Source organism: Apium graveolens, chromosome 7 (assembly GCF_009905375.1).
Source record: "Apium graveolens cultivar Ventura chromosome 7, ASM990537v1, whole genome shotgun sequence".
Taxonomy (NCBI): Eukaryota; Viridiplantae; Streptophyta; class Magnoliopsida; order Apiales; family Apiaceae; genus Apium; species Apium graveolens.
In genome coordinates this window covers 123,324,061-123,348,826 of record NC_133653.1, presented here as the reverse complement: position 1 = coordinate 123,348,826, position 24,766 = coordinate 123,324,061, and the positions used below count along the sequence as shown (strand labels likewise).

The 24,766-nt window shown below is 37.7% G+C and overlaps 1 protein-coding gene, 1 long non-coding RNA gene and 1 other non-coding gene across 3 annotated transcripts; 1 reads left to right on the top strand and 2 right to left on the bottom strand.

Moving 5' to 3' along the window:
* Positions 1-6,334: 6,334 nt before the first annotated feature.
* Positions 6,335-6,441, bottom strand: LOC141675569 (small nucleolar RNA R71). The gene has a single exon (XR_012556216.1). It is a non-coding gene; the product is annotated as a small nucleolar RNA R71 (small nucleolar RNA).
* A 13,194-nt stretch (positions 6,442-19,635) lies between these two features.
* On the bottom strand, positions 19,636-22,763 carry LOC141671401 (pseudouridine kinase). The gene is made up of 7 exons (XM_074477638.1): positions 22,628-22,763; positions 22,400-22,550; positions 22,152-22,249; positions 21,953-22,067; positions 21,187-21,269; positions 20,354-20,921; positions 19,636-19,983 (listed from the first exon to the last, which is right to left on the bottom strand). The coding sequence occupies exons 1-7, from the start codon at positions 22,757-22,759 to the stop codon at positions 19,925-19,927; spliced, it is 1,206 nt and encodes a 401-aa protein (XP_074333739.1). The 5' UTR covers positions 22,760-22,763; the 3' UTR covers positions 19,636-19,924.
* Positions 22,764-22,775: 12 nt separating this feature from the next.
* Positions 22,776-24,436, top strand: LOC141671403 (uncharacterized). Its single transcript, XR_012555130.1, has 2 exons — positions 22,776-22,952; positions 24,214-24,436. It is a non-coding gene; the product is annotated as an uncharacterized LOC141671403 (long non-coding RNA).
* Positions 24,437-24,766: the final 330 nt, after the last annotated feature.

Here is a 24,766-nt window from a genome sequence, read left to right as displayed (position 1 = left end):
AAAGGATATTCTCAACAGAAGGGAATTGATTATGATGAAACATTTGCACCAGTTGCTAGGTTAGAAGCCATAAGGATATTTTTGGCTTATGCTGCTCACAAAAAGTTTACGGTCTTTCAAATTGATGTGAAAAGTGCTTTTCTCAATGGAGAATTGGAGGAGGAGGTATATGTTGAACAACCTCCAGGCTTTGTAGATACCAAACATCCAGATTATGTCTACAGGCTTGATAAAGCACTTTATGGACTTAAGCAAGCTCCTAGAGCATGGTATGAGACTTTAGCTCAGTTTCTTCTGGAAAGTGGATTCAACAGAGGAACAATAGACAAAACACTGTTCTACCTCAACCATGGAAAGGACTTACTTCTGGTCCAGATTTATGTTGATGATATCATTTTTGGGTCTACAAATGACAAACTTTGCAAGAAGTTTGCCAAACTAATGCAGTCAAGATATCAGATGAGTATGATGGGGGAACTTAGCTATTTTCTGGGCCTTCAAGTCAAGCAAAATGAAGAAGGCACTTTTATTTGTCAAACCAAGTACACCAGAAACTTGCTGAAGAAATTTGGAATGCAAGATTGTTCAAGTGCATCCACTCTCATGGCCACTGCAACAAAACTGGATAAGGATACCGGTAAATCAGTAGATATTACTGACTACAGAGGTATGATTGGCTCTCTACTCTATCTAACTGCTAGTAGACCTGATATCATGTATGCTACCTGTCTTTGTGCAAGATTTCAAGCAGATCCAAGAGAACCTCACCTAACAGCTGTGAAAAGAATTTTCAAATATCTTAAGGGAACAGCTGGTCTAGGATTGTGGTATCCTAGAAAATCAGATTTTAAACGAATAGGTTACTCAGATGCAGATTTTGCAGGTTGCAAAGTTGACAGGAAAAGCACAAGTGGAAGCTGCCAATTTCTTGGAGGCAGATTGGTTTCTTGGTTCAGCAAGAAACAAAAGTCAATTTCCACATCAACTGCGGAAGCAGAGAATATTGCTGCAGGAAGCTGTTGTGCACAGATTCTTTGGATGAAGAATCAGTTACTGGATTATGGGTTAACATATTTCAAAATCCCTATTTACTGTGATAATCAAAGTGCTATTGCTATGACAGGTAATCCAGTTCAACACTTTATGACAAAGCACATCAGCATCAGGTACCACTTCATAAGGGAACATGTGGATGAAGGTACAGTGGAATTGCACTTTGTTCCAACAGATCAACAACTAGCAGATATCTTCACAAAACCACTATGTGAAGCCACTTTTACAAGATTGGTAAATGAACTTGGAATGGTTTCAGGTTCTTTTTCTAAATCTGTCTAGTTTTGTTCTGATGCATCAGACTTTATGATCAGTATTTACAGAATGTAATCTCTTTGTTTATTCTGTGATTAATTGAAATACGCGTTTAAGTACTGATTGTTGTCTGATATATGTTTCTAAACTCTGATAAGTGATATGTCTGTTCAAGTAACTATTCAATCCTATGAGGATAACTGTGCTAGATACTGACCTAGTAGTCTTCAATAAACAAATGATTCCATGTAAGAAGTAATTATTTCAGTGGAAATCTTATGACACTAGCAAATTCTGATAATTGAGCTTAGTTGAGTTTACTTTGTTTATCTTATTACTAAGTCACAAATTAGAATAATGCTACTCATCTGTTAAGTTCTGATACTAGTAAAACTGCTGAATGTACTAAGTGTTGATAAACCTCACTTATCAAAAGAAAAAGCAAAAAGATAAAAGAATAAAATCAGGTACTCCTTTGAGATCTAGAGTAAAAATGTGGAAGGGACGACCCAAGTGCATTGCTGGTATTAAGTAAATATGCATTAGAAAAGCAAAATATTTTCTTGGTGACTTTTCACACTCTATGATTACTGGAGAAATACTCTGATAATAGCATAAATTCTGATAAGCAGTCGTGACTCACTTACACTGAGAAGCCACTGTAAAATAGAATTTCAAAAGATGCATAAAATTAGCACAAAATAGTTGAGGTGGACTCAAGCATGAACTCATTCATCAGTAGGTTTCAGGACAATGACAGCTCTTTAGCAAAATTTTAGTTATGCCTTATTTCTAAGATGTACTGAAGTGAATCAGACTTTACTCTTTGTCTGTTATTTAGCTTAATGCACACACTAATCACTCCATCTGAATGATGAAAATTTCTGTGGAGGCCTATGTTATTTTAGATAAACAGTCATTGTGTCATTTTGCACAAACTCTGAGGACAAGCTCTGGTTGCATATTCTGATGATTAAGTTCTGAAGAGTATAACTCAGAACTTGTATGAGGACTTACTAAGATAGGCATTCCTTTTTCGAGTTAAGAAATTATGTACAGATGACTGTTAAGTTCTGATATAAGTCTAAAGTTCTGATATTACAGTCTAATGTTTTACTTGACTTATCTGTGAATAAAATTTGATAACAGTCTCAGTTAATACTTGAATATGTTGAAGTGGAAGATTAATAGTCACTATGATTAGGATTAATGGTATTCATACTTGAACAGTCCACTGTTACTTGTTTCTTATGCGCTTTACACCATGTTTCCTCTTTCCAATGAATGTTATTCTTTTTCAAAGTCTAGGGAGACGAGATAGAATTAATTCTACCTATCAGCATTAAATACTTTTACGTCTCCTGGCATTCTCTTGCCTATATAAGCAGCCACTTCACATCAGCCTTCCCATCAAATTCTTTCTCACACACTTACCTTCATACTTTTTCTTTCAAAAACACAATGGTCAGATTCAACATGTTTTTGAACTACCAAAACTTCAATATGGAGCTAAGCTGTGCCGATTGGCAGCAGGAATGGCATGTCACAGCCATTCCTGAGGAGATATGGGACTCTGTCCCACAGGAGGTACTGACCCACCTTCTGTTCTTCTATATGGATTACCATCGCCATCTGGAGCGATTGGAGGAGGAAAGACTGGCAGCTCTCCGCCAGCAAGAGCGAATCATCAGACTCGCCATTCTGTTTGTCGAGAGTAGGAAGAAGAAGAAATGATTTAATCTTGTCTTCTTCCTGTTTTTCTTCATCATCAGCTTTGTCAGGCTTCTTAGCTAGGACTAAAGCTGTTGATGTTAGGTTTAGTAGCTTAGGGAAATCTTGTATAAGTACTGATGTAATTTCCATTTCATAAATGTATTCTCTTGATATATTAATGAAATTTGTTTTTGCTTCAAGATTTTGTCTCTAAGATATTTGGTAATGCATTGATAAATCCTGATTGATATTCTGATGACCATATAAATTCTGTTTTAATTTAAGTTCTGATTTTTTTTATCAGCACTTACTTATTTAATTTATCTTGGTCATTTTTACGTGATTTACTTTCAGAATATTAATGATACAGTGAAAAATAATTAACTCAGTGGGAACGGTTTCAATTTTGAATTAAAACTGTTTCACCTTGATTATTGGAATATCTGGGTAAGTGGAACGGTTTTTTCTTGAAAACAGGCAACTGGGTAAGTAATGATTCCTGTTTTCTCGAGCCCAGTAACTATCCGTTATTACTGCATGTCTAACAGGTGTCCAACGGTAACATTTTTGTTGAGAGTATAAGTACAACAGAGAGAGGATTTCTTTAATCTTTTATTTTCTTCGTATTTTTTCTCTTTACTTACTTTTACTCTCTTTCTTCTCACGTTGGTTTTTCATACAGACATCTTATCGAACACCTAACAGGCACTTTTGAATCTCAATTTTTCACATGGCACCTAAGGATTTAATCATTGATGGAGCTAAGTTTGTTCCAAACAACTATGCTGCAATTCTTGATCATGCTGAAGCTCCATCTGAATTGCATTTTGTGCAAGATCTTCTTGCACACAGTGAGATTGGGTATGCATTAACTCAGCCTGAAGTCTTTTCGAGTCAACAAGTTCTGACGTTTTGGCGGACTGGGCACTTTGAGGATGGTGGTAAACATGGCACTCCCAGTATTGTTTTTGAAGTGGGTGATTCATCTTATGCAGTCACTCCTGGTACAATACGCAAAGCTCTACATCTCCCAGAAAATTATACTTTTTAACTCCAGAGGAATCAGCACTTCAGGAGTTAATGGCTGATTTGGGATATGAAAAGAGTTTGGCAAAGCTTGGGCAGTTAAAAAGGGCTAATATCAGAAGAGAATGGAGTTTCTTCTTTGACTGCATCACCAAAGCTTTTTGATAAGTGGCATTTTATACCACTTAGAACGTCTTAAAATGGCTTAAATTGGTGTCTTGAAATCAAGTATTTTGTGTATTTGATGCGTTTTTCTAGTGTTTATGCATTTCAGGGTATTAGTTGCATTTCGGAGGAGGAATCATCAAGAATAAGCCTTGGCATGTGTTCACCATTGCGAGAGGAAAAGAACGGGCAGATTACGGCGAAGAAACGGAGCAAACCTGGATTTTTTCCAGAAGGGTCCTGCGCGCCCGCGCAGCAATGCTGAGCGGCCGCGCAGCAGCCTTGCGCGCCCGCGCAGAAATGCTGAGCGGCCGCGCAGGGTCGGGGAAAACCTGAATTATTTTAGACTTCTACTTCTGTTTGGCTTCCAACTTCTATGTAATCTGAGTTTTATGGGACTATTATATAAGTAGATTTGAGACGTTTTCATAGAGAATATGAAGGAGATTATGTTTTAGATTGTGTTTTGCGCAAGAAGCGAAGAAGATAAAGAAGAAGACCGATTTAGCACACTGCAGCGAAGAGGAAGCATATTTTCTTGTGATTCTTGTTTCGTTGTAACGTTGGATGCTAGTTTTCTTGCTTTGACTTATTTACTCTTGTGACGTACTCTGTTTTAATATAATTAGTTTAGTTATTATTTTCTTGTGTTGTTTATCATGATTTCATATGAACCCATGATGGCGATAAGTTTTATTATGGGCTAATCGTGATCATGGGGTTGCAACGGATTTATTATGGAATTCTTTAGTTAATTGTTTAATACTTTAGTGCGTGATGATTGCATGATATCTAGTATTGGTTGTGCGTATTTGTCTTATGTGTGTCGCGAACATATAAGATGGGGTGTTAATCTCTTGTGAAGCGACGGTGGATCTTGAGATTTAGAACTTGCCATGCTAGCATAGGTTCATGTACGTTGTGCATGATTAGTGGGTAACTCTAACAGTTTTATTTGTCCTATGTAATCAAAAGGAATAACTTGTGCTTAAATCGTTGTGTTGTCAATTTCTGTAGACATATAGGAACTCAACATAATTGATGACTATTCAACTTCTATCTTAATTGTGGATGCTTGGTAGAATGGTATTAGTACAATGAAAGTTGGCTTTTATCAGTTTCGTGTTATTCGATTAATATCATCACTGTCACATGCTAAAGGTAACAACAATGGCTATAGAAGGAAGTAATAATGAAGTTGTGATCTCATGAGTGTTTTATTATTGATAATTTGAAGTGTTAGTTAAGTGGTTAATTAAGTAGTTAATTATAGTTAATATTTAATCAACAATTTTAAGTGTTATCTTAACATTGAGAAGTAATCATACATTGGTGAGTGAGTTTAATTAGACAATAACTTAGTCTGAGTCTCTGAGGGAACGAACTAGAAAGTATTCTATATTACTTGCGAACGCGTATACTTGCGTGAATATTAGTACGTGATTTCGCCCTAACAAGTTTTTGGCGCCGCTGCCGGGGACTCGGCGTATTTGTTTAGTTTATGTACTTACCATCATTGGTCATTAGGACTCAGTGATTAGGACGTAGTAGTTACTTACTCTCTTCGGTTGTGTTTCAGGTACTTTAGCAAGCGTTTATGCAAACTCGTTCTCGTGCTCGCAAGAGGACCTTAGATATAGCTGAGGAGAAAGACGAAGTTCTTGATACTCCGGAGAAGTTAGATTTTGAGGATTCGGATTCAGGAACTGAGCAGAAAGAACCAGTAAACATGGGAGATCGTATTGTTCAAGCTGATCCAGCTCTTATGGATTTTTCTCGGCCTAAAATTGATGACATTCAGTCAAGCATCCTTCATCCGGCTATTCAAGCTAACACCTTTGAAATCAAGCCGGGCACTATTCAGATGGTGCAGAATTCTGTTTCTTTTGGAGGAGCGGCAACTGAAGACCCCAACATGCACATAAGGAATTTTGTCGAGATCTGCAGCACTTTTAAGTATAATGGCGTGACTGATGAGGCTATCAAGTTGAGGCTTTTCCCATTCTCACTGAGGGATAAGGCTAAAGACTGGTTACATTCTGAACCAGCTGGATCCATCACTACGTGGCAAGATCTTGCGTAAAAGTTTCTGGTGAAGTTTTATCCAATGGCAAAGACTGCTGCTATGAGGAGTGCTCTTACTCAGTTTGCGCAGCAACCTACAGAATCTATGTGCGAGGCTTGGGAACGCTACAAGGAAATGTTGAGAAAATGTCCACATCATGGAATGCCGGATTGGATGGTAATCACTGGTTTTTATAATGGTTTGGGGGCCCAATCTCGGCCCATGCTTGATGCAGCAGCGGGAGGAGCCTTATGGGCTAAAAGCTATACTGAGGCGTATAATCTTATAGAGACAATGGCTGCAAACGAGCATCAAAACCCAACTCAGAGGATGACGTCAGGTAAGGTAGCAGGTATTCTGGAAGTTGATGCAGCCACCGCTATTGCAGCCCAGCTCCAAGCGCTATCAATGAAGGTTGATTCTTTGGCTACGTATGGAGTTAATCAAATAGCTATGGTTTGTGAGCTTTGTGCAGGTTCTCATGCTACGGATCAGTGTTCTCTTGTCAACGAATCTGTTCAGTATGTGAATAATTATCAGCGACAACAGCAGCCTGTGCCAGCGACCTATCATCCTAACAACAGAAATCATCCAAATTTCAGCTGGGGAAATAATCAGAATGCTATTCCGCCACCATATCAGCAAGGAGTGAGTAAACAGTTTAACCCACCTGGATTCCAGCAACCACAGCAGTATGCTACAAGGCAATCATATCCTCAACAGGGAAGTGCAGCTGCACCTACTAGTGCTGATTTTGAGGAACTTAAGCTGTTGTGCAAGAGTCAGGCGGTTTCTATCAAGACCTTGGAAAATCAAATCGGTCAATTAGCCAATGCAGTGCTCAATCGTCAACCTGGCACTCTTCCCAGTGACACGGAAGTACCAGGCAGGAAGGAAGCTAAAGAGCAAGTCAAGGCTATCACCTTAAGGTCTGGAAAAGTAGCTGATGCTGAAAAGGCAAAAGAAGTCGAAGCTGAAGTTAGAGATGAAGAATCTAAGCAAAAGGAGAAAATGGCGGAACCAAGGAAGACTACTGTTGAACACACTCTGCCTGAGGCTAATACAGGGGAGAAACAGCTCTATCCTCCACCACCTTTTCCTAAGAGATTGCAGCAACAAAAGCTGGATAGACAGTTCGGGAAGTTTCTGGAGGTGTTCAAGAAACTTCACATCAATATACCTTTCGCTGAGGCTCTGGAACAAATGCCTAGTTATGCGAAGTTTATGAAGACTATTCTTTCAAGGAAGGTGAAACTGGATGACCTTGAAACCGTTGCTCTCACGGAAGAATGCAACGCTGTTCTGCAGCAAAAGTTACCACCAAAACTGAAAGATCCAGGAAGCTTCACCATTCCTTGCACCATTGGCAATCTAACTTTTGACAAGTGCCTTTGTGATTTGGGAGCAAGCATTAATCTGATGCCGTTGTCGATCTTTAAAAAGCTGGATCTGCCTGATCCAAAACCCACATACATGTCGCTACAATTGGCTGACCGTTCCATTACTTACCCAAGGGGCATAGTTGAGGATGTGCTCGTCAAGGTGGATAAGCTCTTCTTTCCTGCAGATTTTTGTTATTCTGGATTTTGAGGAAGATAAGAAGATTCCCATAATCTTGGGGAGGCCTTTCTTGGCTACTGGCCGTACTTTGATAGATGTGCAAAAAGGGGAACTTATTATGCGGGTCCAAGATCAGGATGTGACCTTCAACGTATTCAAGGCAATGAAATTCCCTACAGAAGATGAGGAGTGCTTAAAAGTGGATGTGATTGATTCCGCAGTTACTTCGGAACTCGAGCACATGCTAATGTCTGATGCATTGGAAAAGGCCTTAGTGGGGGATTTTGACAGCGATGATGAAGATAGCAACGAGCAATTACAATATCTGAACGCTTCTCCATGGAAGCGAAAGCTCGACATACCATTTGAATCTCTTGGTACTTCTGACCTTAAGAATGCTGAAGGGAAGCTCAAACCATCAATAGAGGAAGCACCTACCTTGGAGCTCAAACCATTACCTGAACACTTGAGGTATGCTTTTTTAGGTGATTCATCTACGTTACCTGTTATTATTTCAGCTAACCTTTCAGGTAGTGAGGAAGACAAGCTCTTAAGGATTTTGAGAGAATTCAAATCGGCTATAGGATGGACCATAGTAGACATCAAGGGGATAAGTCCTTCATATTGTATGCATAAAATTATGTTAGAGGAAGGTAGTAAGCCAACTGTGGAACAGCAGCGAAGACTGAACCCGATCATGAAGGAGGTGGTGAAGAAAGAAATTCTGAAATGGCTAGATGCAGGCATCATTTATCCTATTTCTGACAGCTCGTGGGTGAGCCCCGTGCAATATGTACCTAAGAAAGGAGGTATCACTGTGGTCGCAAATGAAAAGAATGAGCTCATCCCTACTCGAACAGTTACAGGATGGAGAGTATGCATGGATTATAGAAAATTGAACAAAGCCACAAGGAAGAATCACTTCCCTCTCCCATTCATTGATCAAATGCTTGACAGATTTTTCTCGGTCATGCGGGTTTTTATCGGCGATTCATCAAGGACTTTTCAAAGATATCTAAGCCATTGTGCAATTTGCTTGAGAAAGAGGTGCCTTTCAAATTTGATGATGAATGTTTGGCAGCATTCGAGACTCTCAAGGAGAGTTTGATCACGGCACCAGTTATTACAGCACCAGATTGGACAGAACCGTTTGAGATGATGTGTGATGCGAGTGATTATGCGGTAGGTGCAGTTCTGGGACAGCGCAAGAAAAATCTCTTCCATGTGGTCTACTATGCGAGTAAGACTTTAAATGGGGCCCAATTAAACTACACCACTACTGAGAAGGAGCTTTTGGCTATAGTCTTTGGCTTTGAGAAATTTTGATCTTATCTGCTTGGTACGAAAGTGACAGTATTCACTGATCATGCAGCTATTCGCTATCTGGTTTCTAAGAAGGATTCGAAGCCGAAACTCATTCGTTGGGTGCTTTTACTTCAAGAATTTGAGTTAGAGATCAAAGATAGAAAAGGTACTGAGAATCAAGTAGCTGGCCATCTCTCTAGGTTGGAGAATCCCGATTCTACTTCACAAGATAGGACGTTAATCAATGAATCTTTTCCGGATGAGCAGTTGTTTGCAATTCAGGAGGAAGAACCATGGTTTGCAGATATTGTAAACTATCTTGTCAGCAATATAATGCCGCTTAATTTGACATCCGCTCAAAAGAAGAAGTTTCTGCATGAGGTGAAGTGGTATATGTGGGATGAACCATATTTGTTTAGACAGGGAGCTGACCAGATCATCAGGAGATGTATCCCGTTCTGTGAGACGGAGGGGATATTACGAGACTGCCATTCCACGGTTTATGGTGGACACTATGGAGGTGAGAAGACGGCAGCTCGTATTCTGCAAGCAGGTTTTTTCTGGCCTACTTTGTTCAAGGATGCTCATCAGTTTGTTTTAAGGTGTGATCGTTGCCAAAGAGTGGGAAATTTGTCAAGGAAGGATGAGATGCCATTAAATGTGATGCTTGAAGTCGAGGTCTTTGATGTGTGGGGAATCGATTTCATGGGGCCTTTTATCTCGTCTTGTAATAATCAGTACATCTTGTTGGCAGTCGATTATGTCTCAAAATGGGTCGAAGTTAAAGCTTTACCGATAAATGATGCAAAGACAGTGCTAAATTTTCTTCATAAGCAAATTTTCACAAGGTTTGGAACACCTCGGGTAATCATAAGTGATGAAGGATCGCATTTTTGCAACCGTAAGTTCACTTCTATGATGCAGCATTATAATGTGAATCATAGAGTAGCTACTACCTATCATCCGCAAATAAATGGTCAAGCGGAAGTGTCTAACAGAGAGATAAAGCGCATTCTAGAGAAGGTTGTTTGTCCGTCAAGGAAGGATTGGTCTTTAAAGCTCGATGAAGCTGTTTGGGCTTACTGAACAGCATACAAAACTCCACTTGGGATGTCACCGTTTCAGTTGGTGTACGGTAAGGGATGTCATCTACCGGCGGAGCTTGAGCATAAGGCCTACTGGGCATTGAAGAAATTGAACCTGGATTTAGATGCAGCTGGTAAGAAAAGAATGCTTCTGCTTAATGAACTTGATGAATTTCGACTTCAAGCGTACGAGAATAACAAAATGTATAAGGAAAAGGTGAAGAGGTGGCACGATAGGAAGCTACATCCTAAGTTATTTGTGCCAGGGCAACAGGTTCTGTTATTCAACTCTCGGCTCCGACTTTTTCCTGGGAAGTTGAAATCAAGGTGGTCTGGACCTTTTATTGTCAAAACTGTGTTTCCACATGGAGCGGTGGAAATTTTTGAGAATGATTCGGACCAAGCATTCAAGGTTAACGGTCAGCGGTTGAAGCACTACTATGGGGACATGGCAAATCGAGAGGTGGTTAGTGCCATTTTGTTGACTACTTGAGAAAGGTACGGAACGTCAAGCTAATGACGAAAAAGAAGCGCTGCGTGGGAGGCAACCCATGAATTGTTGTTACAGGAACCCTTAGAAGTTAATAACCTATCCAAAAACACAAAAAAATCAGAAAAAAGGGGCTGAAATTTTTTTTTTCCAGAGACCCTCTGCGCGCCCGCGCAGCTATGCTGAGCGGCCGCGCAGCTTGCTGCGCGCCCGCGCAGAAATGCTGAGCGGCCGCGCAGGGGTCGAGTTCCAGAAAATTTTTTACAGTTCAGAAAAAAAAAACACAAAAAAAACATCACAGCCTATAAATCCACGAATTCTTTTCCCATTACCCCATGATTTTATCCCTCAACCCCACTCCTAATCTAATTTAACCTACTCCACACCCTATATATACATACACCTATCCTACATATCTCCCACAAACTTCCTACACTTAAACCCTCTCATAAACATCAAAAATCAGTTCTTACACACTTTTATTCACAAATCAATGGCACCCAAGAGAGCACGCACTATTGACAGCAGCAGCACAGTTCCTACTGCTGATTCATCAAGGGGTACTGCTGCAAGGCCTCGGTTAACTGACAGAGCTGCGGAGGAGGAGTACACTAGGCTGTTGGGGAAGCCGATTCTGAAGGAGAGGGGGTTTTTACCATCAGGGAGGGATGGTGAGTTGTTGCCCATGATTGCAGAGAAGGGGTGGATAGCTTTTTATGAGTCACCCGAAGCAGTACCGATGAGCGTTGTTCGCGAGTTCTACGCGAACGCGAAGGCTGAAAAGAATGGGTTTTCTGTAGTCCGTGGGCTGACGGTTGATTATCATCCTGTGGCGATTCGCCGTGTGATTGGACAGCGAGAGAGGAAGCCCGAGGAGGAGAACTGGAATGAAAAGACTGCTGAGGATTTTGACTTGGAATTGATTTGTGCGACTCTCTGTCGACCGGGCACAGTTTGGAACCGCAGTCCAGCCAATAATGAGTATCGTCACTTTCTGGCGATCGCCATGAACAGGTATGCCCGTGCATGGAATGCATTTATATGTGCTAATATTTTGCCTTCTTCACATGCACACGAGGTCACAGTTGAGAGAGCACAGCTGTTGTGGGGAATTCTGAATGAGGAATACTATGTGGACCTTGGTGAGTTTATCTACCAAGGAATTCTGAAGTTTTTGAGGGGAGCAAAGCATATGAACATCCCTTATGCATCCACGGTTACGAAGCTATGCCGAGCAGTAGGAGTGAACTGGCCTGCTCATGAGCAGTTGCAGTTGCCAGCAGCTCCGATAGATTCTGGCACTCTGAATGGGATGCAGGAGTGGACCGGTGGTGAGCCTGAGTAGCATGGGCTGGGTTATCGTCTTCCAGGAGGACGTCCAGCACGAGGTGCTACTATGGCTAAGCCAGGGCGTGGTGAGGCTGGTTCTTCGAGAGCTCAGGAGGGTGCTGGGATGGGTGATGCCCAGTATAGGAGGCTTTCACGGCGGATGGATGCCATGTATGAGACGCAGAGCAGGTTTGCTCAGGAGCTCACCCTTGCGTTAGGGACTGCTTTTCGAGGCCTTGGAGCTGATATCCAGTGGCCAGTTTTTGGTGAGGACTCTGCATACCCGCCGCCTGATACTCCACCCACTGAGGGTGATGATGATGATGACTCCGAGTAGGTATACCCTGTGTTCCTTTCTACTACCTTCACTAGGGACAGTGAAGATTTTAAGTTTGGGGGTGGTAGTTAAGGAATATTTTGTGTGTGTCATATAGCTGCATATTCATGATAGTTAGTTCATATAGTTGCATAATTTTTTCCAAATAGTTTTTTTTATATAGATTTATTTGTTTGTCATATCATATAGCTCATGCATATACCATGATCCCTTTTGCAATGATTTATCGACTGAATTGTGATATTGATGCGAGTGTAGTGATAGCATTAAAGTGATATTAAGTTGTGTAGGTTGATATGCATGCTAGAAGCACTTGTATTTTCACTAAGTCTTAGAGAATGCTTAAGGGCTAGATTGTTGTTATGATCTGATTATTTTCGAGGATAATCTATTTATTATGCTTAGAATTTGATAATAGGTTCTTAGTGGTAAAGGCATGAAAAAGAAAAAAAAATGGAGTAAAAATGGAATTTGTTGCTAGTTGTGGCTAGGCGTCAAATGGCTAGTAGTCGGCTCGCATGTTATGCGAGTAGTCTAGGGTTGAGCAAGATGGAGCGAAACGCACTTGCTCAGAAAAGAAAAAAAAATATTTTTTGCATAATTGATCAAGGGTGGGCTCTTTGGTATTCGAGTTATTAAGTTCTTAGGGGACTTTGTGCCTAGTGACCTAAGGCTTTTAGAGTCTGGGATCCGCTAACCTAACGCTCGTTACATGGATACCATTGTATAAGTCTTTTGTGGACCTCACTCATTGCACGGTCAAATAAGCATTTGAGTTGTAAATAAAAAGCACGATTCCGTAGTAAGCTCCAGAGTTCTTGTAGTGTTGTATATCACTTTGTGCCTAGAATTTTTATTCTTTGTATAATCGTAGGATTGCCTTGAGGATAGTCTAGTCATAGTAATTGGTCTAGTTCCGAAGCATATCTGTTAAGCATTTGCACACACCACGTTTCTGGCTGTATGTCCGTTTGCATGAGTTTATTGATCTTTAGTGTCTAACTGCATTCGTTGAGACGTGACAATTTGGTTGGTTAATTGTAGTAAGGGGGATCGTTGCATTTTCATATAGATTGCATTCATGCATATTTTTATTTATTTTTGAGTCTGTGATGCTTGAGGACAAGCATCGATTTAAGTTTGGGGGTGTGATAAGTGGCATTTTATACCACTTAGAACGTCTTAAAATGGCTTAAATTGGTGTCTTGAAATCAAGTATTTTGTGTATTTGATGCGTTTTTCTAGTGTTTATGCATTTCAGGGTATTAGTTGCATTTCGGAGGAGGAATCATCAAGAATAAGCCTTGGCATGTGTTCACCATTGCGAGAGGAAAAGAACGGGCAGATTACGGCGAAGAAACGGAGCAAACCTGGAATTTTTCCAGAAGGGTCCTGCGCGCCCGCGCAGCAATGCTGAGCGGCCGCGCAGCAGCCTTGCGCGCCCGCGCAGAAATGCTGAGCGGCCGCGCAGGGTCGGGGAAAACCTGAATTATTTTAGACTTCTACTTCTGTTTGGCTTCCAACTTCTATGTAATCTGAGTTTTATGGGACTATTATATAAGTAGATTTGAGACGTTTTCATAGAGAATATGAAGGAGATTATGTTTTAGATTGTGTTTTGCGCAAGAAGCGAAGGAGATAAAGAAGAAGACCGATTTAGCACACTGCAGCGAAGAGGAAGCATATTTTCTTGTGATTCTTGTTTCGTTGTAACGTTGGATGCTAGTTTTCTTGCTTTGACTTATTTACTCTTGTGACGTACTCTGTTTTAATATAATTAGTTTAGTTATTATTTTCTTGTGTTGTTTATCATGATTTCATATGAACCCATGATGGCGATAAGTTCTATTATGGACTAATCGTGATCATGGGGTTGCAACGGATTTATTATGGAATTCTTTAGTTAATTGTTTAATACTTTAGTGTGTGATGATTGCATGATATCTAGTATTGGTTGTGCGTATTCGTCTTATGTGCGTCGCGAACATATAAGATAGGGTGTTAATCTCTTGTGAAGCGACGGTGGATCTTGAGATTTAGAACTTGCCATGCTAGCATAGGTTCATGTACGTTGTGCATGATTAGTGGATAACTCTAACAGTTTTATTTGCCCTATGTAATCAAAAGGAATAACTTGTGCTTAAATCGTTGTGTTGTCAATTTCTGTAGACATATAGGAACTCAACATAATTGATGACTATTCAACTTCTATCTTAATTGTGGATGCTTGGTAGAATGGTATTAGTACAATGAAAGTTGGCTTTTATCAGTTTCGTGTTATTCGATTAATATCATCACTGTCACATGCTAAAGGTAATAACAATGGCTATAGAAGGAAGTAATAATGAAGTTGTGATCTCATGAGTGTTTTATTATTGATAATTTGAAGTGTTAGTTAAGTGGTTAATTAAGTAGTTAATTATAGTTAATATTTAATCAACAATTTTAAGTGTTATCTTAACATTGAGAAGTAATCATACATTGGTAAGTGAGTTTAATTAGACAATAACTTAGTCTGAGTCTCTGAGGGAATGAACTAGAAAGTATTCTATATTACTTGCGAACGCGTATACTTGCGTGAATATTAGTGCGTGATTTCGCCCTAACACTTTTGGGAACAAATGTTCGAATTTTGATGTGATCCCAATTCTGAGTCAGCACATAGGGTATGCTATTATCCATCAAACTCATTTTGATTTTGCAACTGGAATAATTGGTTTTATTGGGGATAGGATGACAGAGGATATAAATGTTGTCTATTTTGCTAGATTCTGTCAACTTATATATACTTTTTGTACTGATGAACCTCAATTAGTCAGTTCCTCAACCCCACCTTTTAGAGTTGCAAAACGATACTTTAATGATCTGGTAAATGCTGATACTAAGAAAATAGTGGTTAGACCATTACAGATTCCTCAGTCTATAAAACATATCCTAGTAAATGCTGATCCTGATACTTATAGATCTGTTTACTCTGATGTCCAACCAACCACAAACACCCAAAAACCATCATCCTCAGCACCTACCACTCATACTACTCAACCTACCCTCAGGACTTATCTCAAATCCTATCTCTCTACTTCACAGACTGTTCAACCCTCATCCTCCAAGCCAAAGAGGACAAAAACTATTCCTCAAACACCTCAAAAGAGGAGGAGGACTGTACTGAGAGATTAATCTGATACTAAGGAACAGGTTCCTTCTTCAGAACCTGTTGTAGGTGAAGCTGAGAAAGTGACTTCTCAGAAGGATTCTGGAATTGGGGGATCTAGGCTTCTCAAACGGCTTAGAAGAATGACAGTTCCTGAAACTCCCAAGGAATCCAAATCAACAAAGAGATACAAGAAACAGAGGGCAAAAAGGCCAGTTTCAGATGATGAAGAGGAAGCATCTAAGGAAGGGGATCAGGAATCTCTGATCTCACAAGACAAGGAATTTGCTCCAGTCACTTCTTCTCCATCAACTCCATCTCAGGAAGCTGTTTCTGAAAAGGCTAACACACCTTCTGTGTCTTCTGTTGATCCAGGCACAAGTGCTGATATTGATGTTCAAAACTTGGTTGTGCCTGCAGTACTTCTCTTAGAAGCTCCAACAACAAATAATCCTTCCACAACACCTGTTACTGATGCTGTTCAAACTCCAGAGTTATCAACAACACCTTCTCTGCATCAAGATGCTGATGATCAGAATTTAGGTGAGCATCAGGATATGGCTGTTGATCAGAACTTAGAACAAGATCAGCAATTAGAGGATGCTGAAGCCTCCATTGCTACTCACACTGTTGTCTTATCAGAAGATAATGATTCTTTAAGTTCTGATGCTGCAAATGCTGGAGATACTGGTGATGCTGCTCCAACTGTAGATGCTGATGAAGCAGGTCCTTCAGGACATACTCCTCAACAGACTCTTCCTAAGTCTGAACTGGTTAATAAGTTTGTTACCGGGGAAGCACCAGTACCTTGGAGTGAAACTCCTGCAGGTCAGGAGTGGACTAAGGAATGGAACTCAGTTTCATGTGTTCCAACTGAAAAGCATCTTGCTGAGCACTTGACTAAAGCTGATGAAATGTTAAATTCTGATGATTTTAAAACCCAGCTTAGAGTCACTGCATTGAGTACTAAACATCTACAAGGTCTTCATTCAACTACTCATGCAGAGTTACATAAGATTCATGAGAACTTTATCAAACAGGAACAAGTTTGGAAAATTGATAAGAAAAAGTTCTTCCAACCTACCATTGACAGGATTGCTTATATTGAGAATACTCAAGATCATCAACAAGCTCAGATTGATGAAATTATGAAAAATCAAGCTTCTCAGCAATCACAACTAACTGAAATCCAATCCTCAGTGGAATTGCTTATCTCTCTTCTATTACCTGCTGATGCCAAAAAGGGGGAGAAAGTGATTAAGTCCAAATGCAAGACTGACAAGACACTGACAGGAAAGGATAATGAAAAAGATGATCAAGGAAGCTCTGGAATGGGTAGAGGTCATAGTCAAGGTAGAGGATTCACATCAAGACAAGCTAGTCACAGGACAAGTTCTGATACTGGGAAGAGAATAAGTTCTGCTACTGGTAAAAGGCTAAGTTCTGATGAACTTTTAGATCTTGATGAGGAAATGTCAAGACAGTTATTTCTTCAGGAAAATCCAGGATTGGACTTGGAAAGTTTAAAGGAAGAAGAAGCCAGACTTAAATCAGAGAAAGTCACATCTAAATCTGAAGCTTCTGGTAAAAAGTCACTTCCAAAACTCAAAGGCATTGTGATCAAAGAAAGGACACATACTGAAGCAACATTGGCTAGATCACAACCACAGATAGATCCAAGATCCAAGGGTAAAGAAAAGGTTGGTGAACCTATCAAGGTTTATGTACCTCCTGAGGATGAAGAAATTACTGATGAAAAGGATGATCTTGCTCTGACTTCAAGAAAAGTTCTTAAAACAACCTCTGACATGGCTCAAGTTGTTCAGAGTCAAGAAATTGTAAGTTCTGATATTCAGAAGAAGCAAGTAACCTCTGACATAGCTCAAGTTAAGTTGATATCAGAAGATAGATCAAAGACACTCCTACCAGGATTCACTAAAGCAAAACAGACTCAACCTTTGAAGACTACTGCAAGTGGTTTTGAAGCAAGATTAGTTACTGGAAAGGAAGCAAGAGATAAAACTGGATTGGGAAGTGCTGATGAAAGAAGAGTACACAACACTACCAATGATCCAACTTCCTTGAGTGAACCAGGTATTGGAGCAACTCCTGAGAGATTGAATCAACTGGAATCTGTACAGATGGTTTACCATACCTACTTGAAAGAATACATCATGTTGTATTTCATGACAGATGGTGGGGTTTATCATATAAGACAAAATGCCATTCCATTGAAGTATTTTGAAGAATTGAAGTATGTACTTTTCTTACTTCAAGTGAATGACAGAATAACAGAAACTGCTGCAAACTACTTAAAAGAACAGATTCAGAGACAGAAAAGGCTTTATTCTGTTAAGTCTGACAGCACATATGTTCCAAAGTACAGAGATCACAATGGTGATATTGTTGATATGAAGCCTAATACTGCACAGATCAGAACATATCTTGGTATTAAGGGACTTGAATTCAATCTGGAGTCTGACAAAGCCTATGTCATAAGACTAGATCAGGAGTTGAGAAAAGCAAAGATCAATGATCTCAGAGCTGCAATCTTTCAAACTGGTGAAGATACTGCAGAGCTTAAAGATGCCAAAAGGAGAATGATTGATGAACTCAGATATGCTGAGAAATGTTTGTTGAAGAACTATCTCAGAACAACTCCTGACATCAGAGAGATCAGATGATGAAGCCAAGTCGAAGATCTACAACTGCTTAAATTTTGATATTTGTACAGACTGAAGTTGTTATCAGAAGTTGAATATTGGTAAAGCTTTAAGGACTGTAAGTTGTAGTTATCTAGTCTAATTCTCATGCATTTGTACTTAATATTTTTGACATCATCAAATATCTGTTAAACTTGTATATTATGCTAATTTACAAGTTGGGGGAGATTGTTAGATATATTTGATAATGTCATAGTTAATATAATTTATGTTTAGATTTCAGATCTTACTTAACAGGACAAATCAGTACTTAACTGTTGATCAGTACTTATACGGGAAGTCAGGACTTAAGGATATCAATACTTATATTATCAGGAGATAATTATCAGAAGTTAGATATCAGAACTTAAGTGCTGAAGGATGATTAGAGAAGGACAGTAGTTGATTAAAGGAAAGAAGATCGAGATAAACATAAGAAGAGATATGCATGAAGAAGGAATTCCGTGAAGAATGGAATACTTGGAAGAAAAGATATCTGATTGATATATTTTAGGAAGCAGAATTATATTCCATATCAATTAGCGATTATCTTGTAACTGTGTAGTATATAAACACAGACATAGGGTTTACACTATAAGTGTTATCATATATTCGAGAAGTTTATTCATTGTAACCCTAGCAGCTCTCGTGATATTTGTTCATCACTGAGAGGTAACAGTTTCATACTGTAACAGAGTTTATTGTTTCAATAAAGTTTATTTTCTGTTACTTAATATATTAAAGTTCGATTTGATTGTATTATACACTGTATTCACCCCCTCTACAGTGTGTGTGTGACCTAACAGCAAAATCGTAATTTCACGGATATTAAAATGGCTCAGTTTAATAATTTTAAAATTAACTCAAAATATTATGTAGCGCATATGTTAGTGACATAAAATTAATAAGTAGGAGGTATGAAGTTCGTTTCCTAGTGGATATATTAATTGTTCTTATTTTTAACTAAAATTGTGTAAGGATGACATTTTTTAAAATTTTAACATAAAAGAGTAAAATCGTAATTTCATAATTATTAAAATGACTTAATTTGCCCATAATTCTCTTTTAATATATAGAACTATAATAACTAAATTACAAAAATAGAGTAACATTAATAAATAATATAAATCAGTATTTTATTTATTCAAAAATTAAATTTATAAAAAGAAAATTTTATAAATAGAGAGAATATGGGTTATCTAATAAGAATTTTAAAATGAACTCAAAATGTTACGTAGTACATATGGTAGCTACATAAAATTAATAAGGAGAAGGTAAGGGGTTCGGTTACTAGTGGATATACTAATTTTGCTTATTTTTAACTAAAATTGTATAAGGATGACATTTTTCTATTTTTTTTATATAAATGAGCAAAATCATAATTTCACAGGCATTAAAATGACTTAATTTGCCCCTAATCCTTTTTTAATCTATAGAAGAGATTTCTTGTTGAATGTAATATATTGGGAAAACTAGCTCAACATCCTCTATGGGTCCGGGTAACTACTACACAAGCTAAGTTCGTATGAAACAATATTCATACAACTCAACTGATTACTCGTTGGAAATTGCTAAGCAAGCCACAACAAAGGAAACAGGGGGAAGTGAAGCAGAAAGGAAAACCGCCAAACTACCGCTAACTGATAACTTCATAATAAGTAATCATTTGGAATAGTTCTTGACATGGTTCACAACATTGATTTGCAGAATACAGCTTTGGCACCAAAGTAGACAGACCTAGCATCACCTGAAAAAATGAAGCAATCACATTATACGCAACTTCCAGAATTATTTAGAAAACATAACATCTGTTTTGTTTGCAAGAACAATAATCTGGGAACTATTTACTATATGCGCTCACTTCAGTTTACTACTTGAAATTCAAATGAACCCATCTACCTTTTTTCAACACTTTCAGTTCATTTCATGGGGATTTATAATACTATTAACTGCATAGGTAAGTTGAAAATTAAAGCATACAAAACGTATCCTAAGAGAATAGTTAAGCCTATGCCACCAGTATCGAAAAACCAGTAGTATTGGTAAGAGTGTACGAATTCCACAGGTATACATGGATCAAATTATCGATTAGATTGAATATGAGAGAAGTCAAGTACCTGCAATGCTAGCCAAGTTAAACTTCACAGGCACATTGGATTCTGCTTCAACTGCGGCTTTTGCCGCTGCAATACCGACTGCTACGCTTTGCATGACGTCTAAACCTGCACAAATAGAAGCTAAAGTCCCACCAACTAAGCAATCCCCAGCCCCTGTAAGCCTCACAACAATTGCAGAGATTGCAGGATAGTGCACCGCAAAGAGAGTATTGCTTTTATCATCTATGGAAGTATTGAATAATCTATCTGGAGTACAAAGGGAATTTACAATTTCGTATAACTGTTTGCTGAAGTCACTAGATTTGTTTCTTCTGAATCTGCCAACTTTCTTAAATCCAGATAGGCCTCGTGAACATAATAGTACCCCACAAGATCCAAGAGTCACAACAAGTACTCTGATACCGCTGTCTAGCACAACTGAGATTGCTGGTTTAAGCATTCGAAACAGTGATTCTGGTGAATATTTAATTCTATTATTATCTATTTTGACTGGATGAAAAACACTACCCCCGCAGACAGCATTTGCCATGGCAACAAGTTCATCTTCATTAGGCGAAGCAAAACTTATCTGTGTGAGAAAAATGTTCAATAAGAAGCTCTATGCAAAAAAAAATTAAGCTAAAAAGTAGTGATTGTGCACATATGATTGACATCACATTTGCTAATAGTATGCTCTTAAAGAAATTGACCTTCCATTTCATTGTATACAAAATTAGATTCTTCGAGTATTTTACAGAAAAACATGATCCATAATCAACAGAAAATCTTATGATTTTGTATGTAATCAAGACTCAGAATCAGATTGCATCTAATAAAGGAAGTAAAGCACTCACATTCTTGGCAACTGAAGCCACCCTTTTGGATTTTGTTACTGATACAGGTTCAAACCACACAGGAATTCTGTATTGTGCTGCCACTGATAGTAATAATGTTTTCAAGAATGAGATTACACATTAGTCAAAAAAATAATAAATAAAAATAATAAACAGAAAAACGAACTAGGTAAGAAGAAACAAGTAGAGATAAATCTTAGATTAGGCAAAAAAATATATTTGAAAAAATTGGGTTAACAATTATATATATATATATATATATCAATTCAAGTAGTGAGAATTCTCCCAAACGGCTCAGTACAATAATTCTCTGATAAGAAACCCTGTTCCCCAGTGTAGTCCTTATATCCCCCACCGGATCCTTAATCTACATAAAATTCTCTTTCAACCCCTGCTCATACATAAGTTTTCCTGTTATGCCTCTGGTAGGTTTTCCTCCTTTTATAAGTCAATAACCCAGGTCTGGACTCGTCTGTAGCAGATAAGCATCATGAGCATGCATTTTAAAGTCTCACCATAAAAGAAATATGTTATAGCAGTTATGCAAATAAATTAAAAATATACCATCCACTCATATAAACACTTGCAAATAACAAGAGCTTCGACAATCTATGCACATAAAAAAATATCTTAAATGTTGGGTTTAAAGGCTTTGGTATTATCACATTCTATCTCTAACCACCCATCTGCATAAATGAAAGAGAATGTAAAATATAGCAAGCATGCACATTGAAAGCGAGTGAATGTGTGAAAATTGCAGACTGACCTTGGCATGTTGCTTCTAGAGCAATAGGGCTTAAATTTGCATCAAACATCAATACTGGAGCAGAACGAATCTTACTTTTGAATTGTTGGATCCATTCAGGTGTGAGATATTTCTCCTGTTTACAATAATTACCAAACACTCGTAAGGCTAGAATGTGGGCATTGCTATTAGAGCTGAAGCATTTTATAGAAGAACTTACTATTGCTTCCACACTAGCAACTGCGGCTGCCAACTCCCCTTGAGAATCAAACATGTTGCATACAACAGCAGTCTGAATATCGTCTCCTCTACGGATGCCTGATTTTAAGATAAAAATGCGGGCTACACATTAAAGCATTTATAAAAAAAAAAAAAAATCCCTGTATAAGGATGAAATAGCATAAGTTAAGGCATACGACTTGGGTAATATACGAAATGATAAATGAAAGGGTAAATGAAAAGGTGTACCTTGTAGTGGTAGACCATTAGATTTGCAATGCTCCAACAGCAGAGATCCTGGCATATCGTGTCCCAAAGCAGTGATGATGAAAGGCATGGTACCAAGCTTAGAAACGCAGTCGGCGACATTTCTGGCAACACCGCCAAGTGTATAGAGCACCTGTAAAAGGGGGGGGGGGGAATTAAGGAATGAAGGGGTTATAAGTATAAAAAAATAAATAAATAAATAATGGGTACCTTGCCAGGAGTGGTGGTTCTGGGAAGAGCAGGAATGGAAGGAGTGGAGTGAATATCCAAAACCATCCCCCCAATTATGACGGGAACACCCTCCTCCTCCTCCTCCTCCTCATTTACACTTGCTCTGCTCATTCTCTCTCCCCCTCCCTTCTCCTATTATCAATTTACAATTTACAACTGTACAAGTACAAGTACAATACATCCCCCCCAACCCCTATCAATAAAAAAAGAAAGGGTTTGAAGCTCATACCTTGTCTGGTTTCAGATTAAATATGTGCCTCCCCCTCAAACCAATCGTCTTCCCCTGTCTTCGTGTGTATTACAGGTTCCCTCTTTTAACCTTTGTTATATTCTTGTTTCTCTCTCTTCTAACTTTATATTTAAATTTAAATACCTTACTAATGGGAAAAATTTCATACCATTGTCTCCTATTTGTTTCATTTATATTTTTTATCATACACATATTAACATATATAATTTTGATTTATTTATAATTAAAAATTATAATTTCACCCATTTTTCAAGAAATATTTGAAATTTGGCCTACCCGAAAATACATCTTTAGGTTTATAAAATTTAAATTACGAGTTCCACAAATAACAAGGCGAAATTGTGTAATATCTTTTATTAATAAAAATTAATATATTACAGGTGTTTATATATATATAATTAATTGACTACCGTAGCATTTGATTTAATCCATTTTATGCTATTTAAAGTAAAATATTATATTTTTTTGAGAAAAAGTAAAATATTATATTAGTTGATAATTTGAAAGAATTTATAAAATTTTATCGAATTGAAAAATATTTAATTTTAGGAAAGTAATATATAATGTTATCAAACTATTATTAGACGAAAAATTACAATCATAAACGAAGAAACTTGAAAACGATTTAGTAGAAATTTTCTTTAATTTTTTGAGGAAAAACACGTGAATATCAAACATTATTATTTACGATATATAAATTATTTTTATTGGGGCAATAAATGATTCATGCTTTGTTCGTACTACTACAACTCCAATATATAAAAATTTGCAATTTATTCATTAAATAATTACAACTTTTGATAATTATAAATGGATGTTATTTGAGAAATCAAATTAACTAATTAGATGTAATAATAATTATACCCCATAAATAAGATAATTAACTTATGAATAAACGAGACCAACATAATTTACTCGAAAATATAACAAATAATAATTTACATACATACACGTGCATATCTTACTTTATCTTTACTAACTGTAAAAGCGTCGATAATAACTTTGTATTTAGATTCATTGATACACTATAAAAGAACAAAAAAAGTCTTTTATTCTGTGAAATTTGGAATGATCATTTTAATCTGAGATTTTTTTCAATTTGTTAAAAACTATACAAATATGCCAATTTTAATTTACAAATTATGATATTAACAATAAAATTAGGAATATGTTAAGCAGATTAAAAACTAAGGATGTTAGATATAATTGATGATATTAGGACAGAAACTATCAGGAGTTCTTATCAGGACTTAATATCAGTATTTACTGAAGAGTGACGTCATCGTTACTTATATCAGTACTTGATGATAAGCAGTTGATTTCATCGGGATTTGATCACTTCAGTAGATATTCGAGGAGGAAAAGAAAAGCAGAAATTCAAGGTGGTGAAGGATTTTATCTCAGAAGCAATCATACATGGATATGCAATAGGTTTTCTTATTGTAATAGAATAGGATTCCTTATTGATTGTGTAACTGTGCTCTGTATAAAGCACTGATTAGGTTTACTCTATATGAAACGCGAAACAGATTGATATATCTCTCGTGTAACCTAGAAGCTCTCAAGCATAATTGTTCATGTTAGGAAATGAATAACACACAGAGGGGGGGGGTGAATGTGTTTTTCTATTTTATGCTTTTCTTGAAATTTTTATGGTTGAACAAAGTAAATTAAATCTTGTAGTGAAATGTGTTACTGCAGAAATTAAACATGCAATAATAAAGAACACATATCTTTTCAAAACTCACTTAATTTTATATTAAAATTAAGAATATTTTGCTACAAAATTTCTAGGCTCTTTGTTGATAAAGAGTTTAACTTCTTCTTGAGAGTGTTACAAGATTTTCAATCTAAATTGTTACAACTGA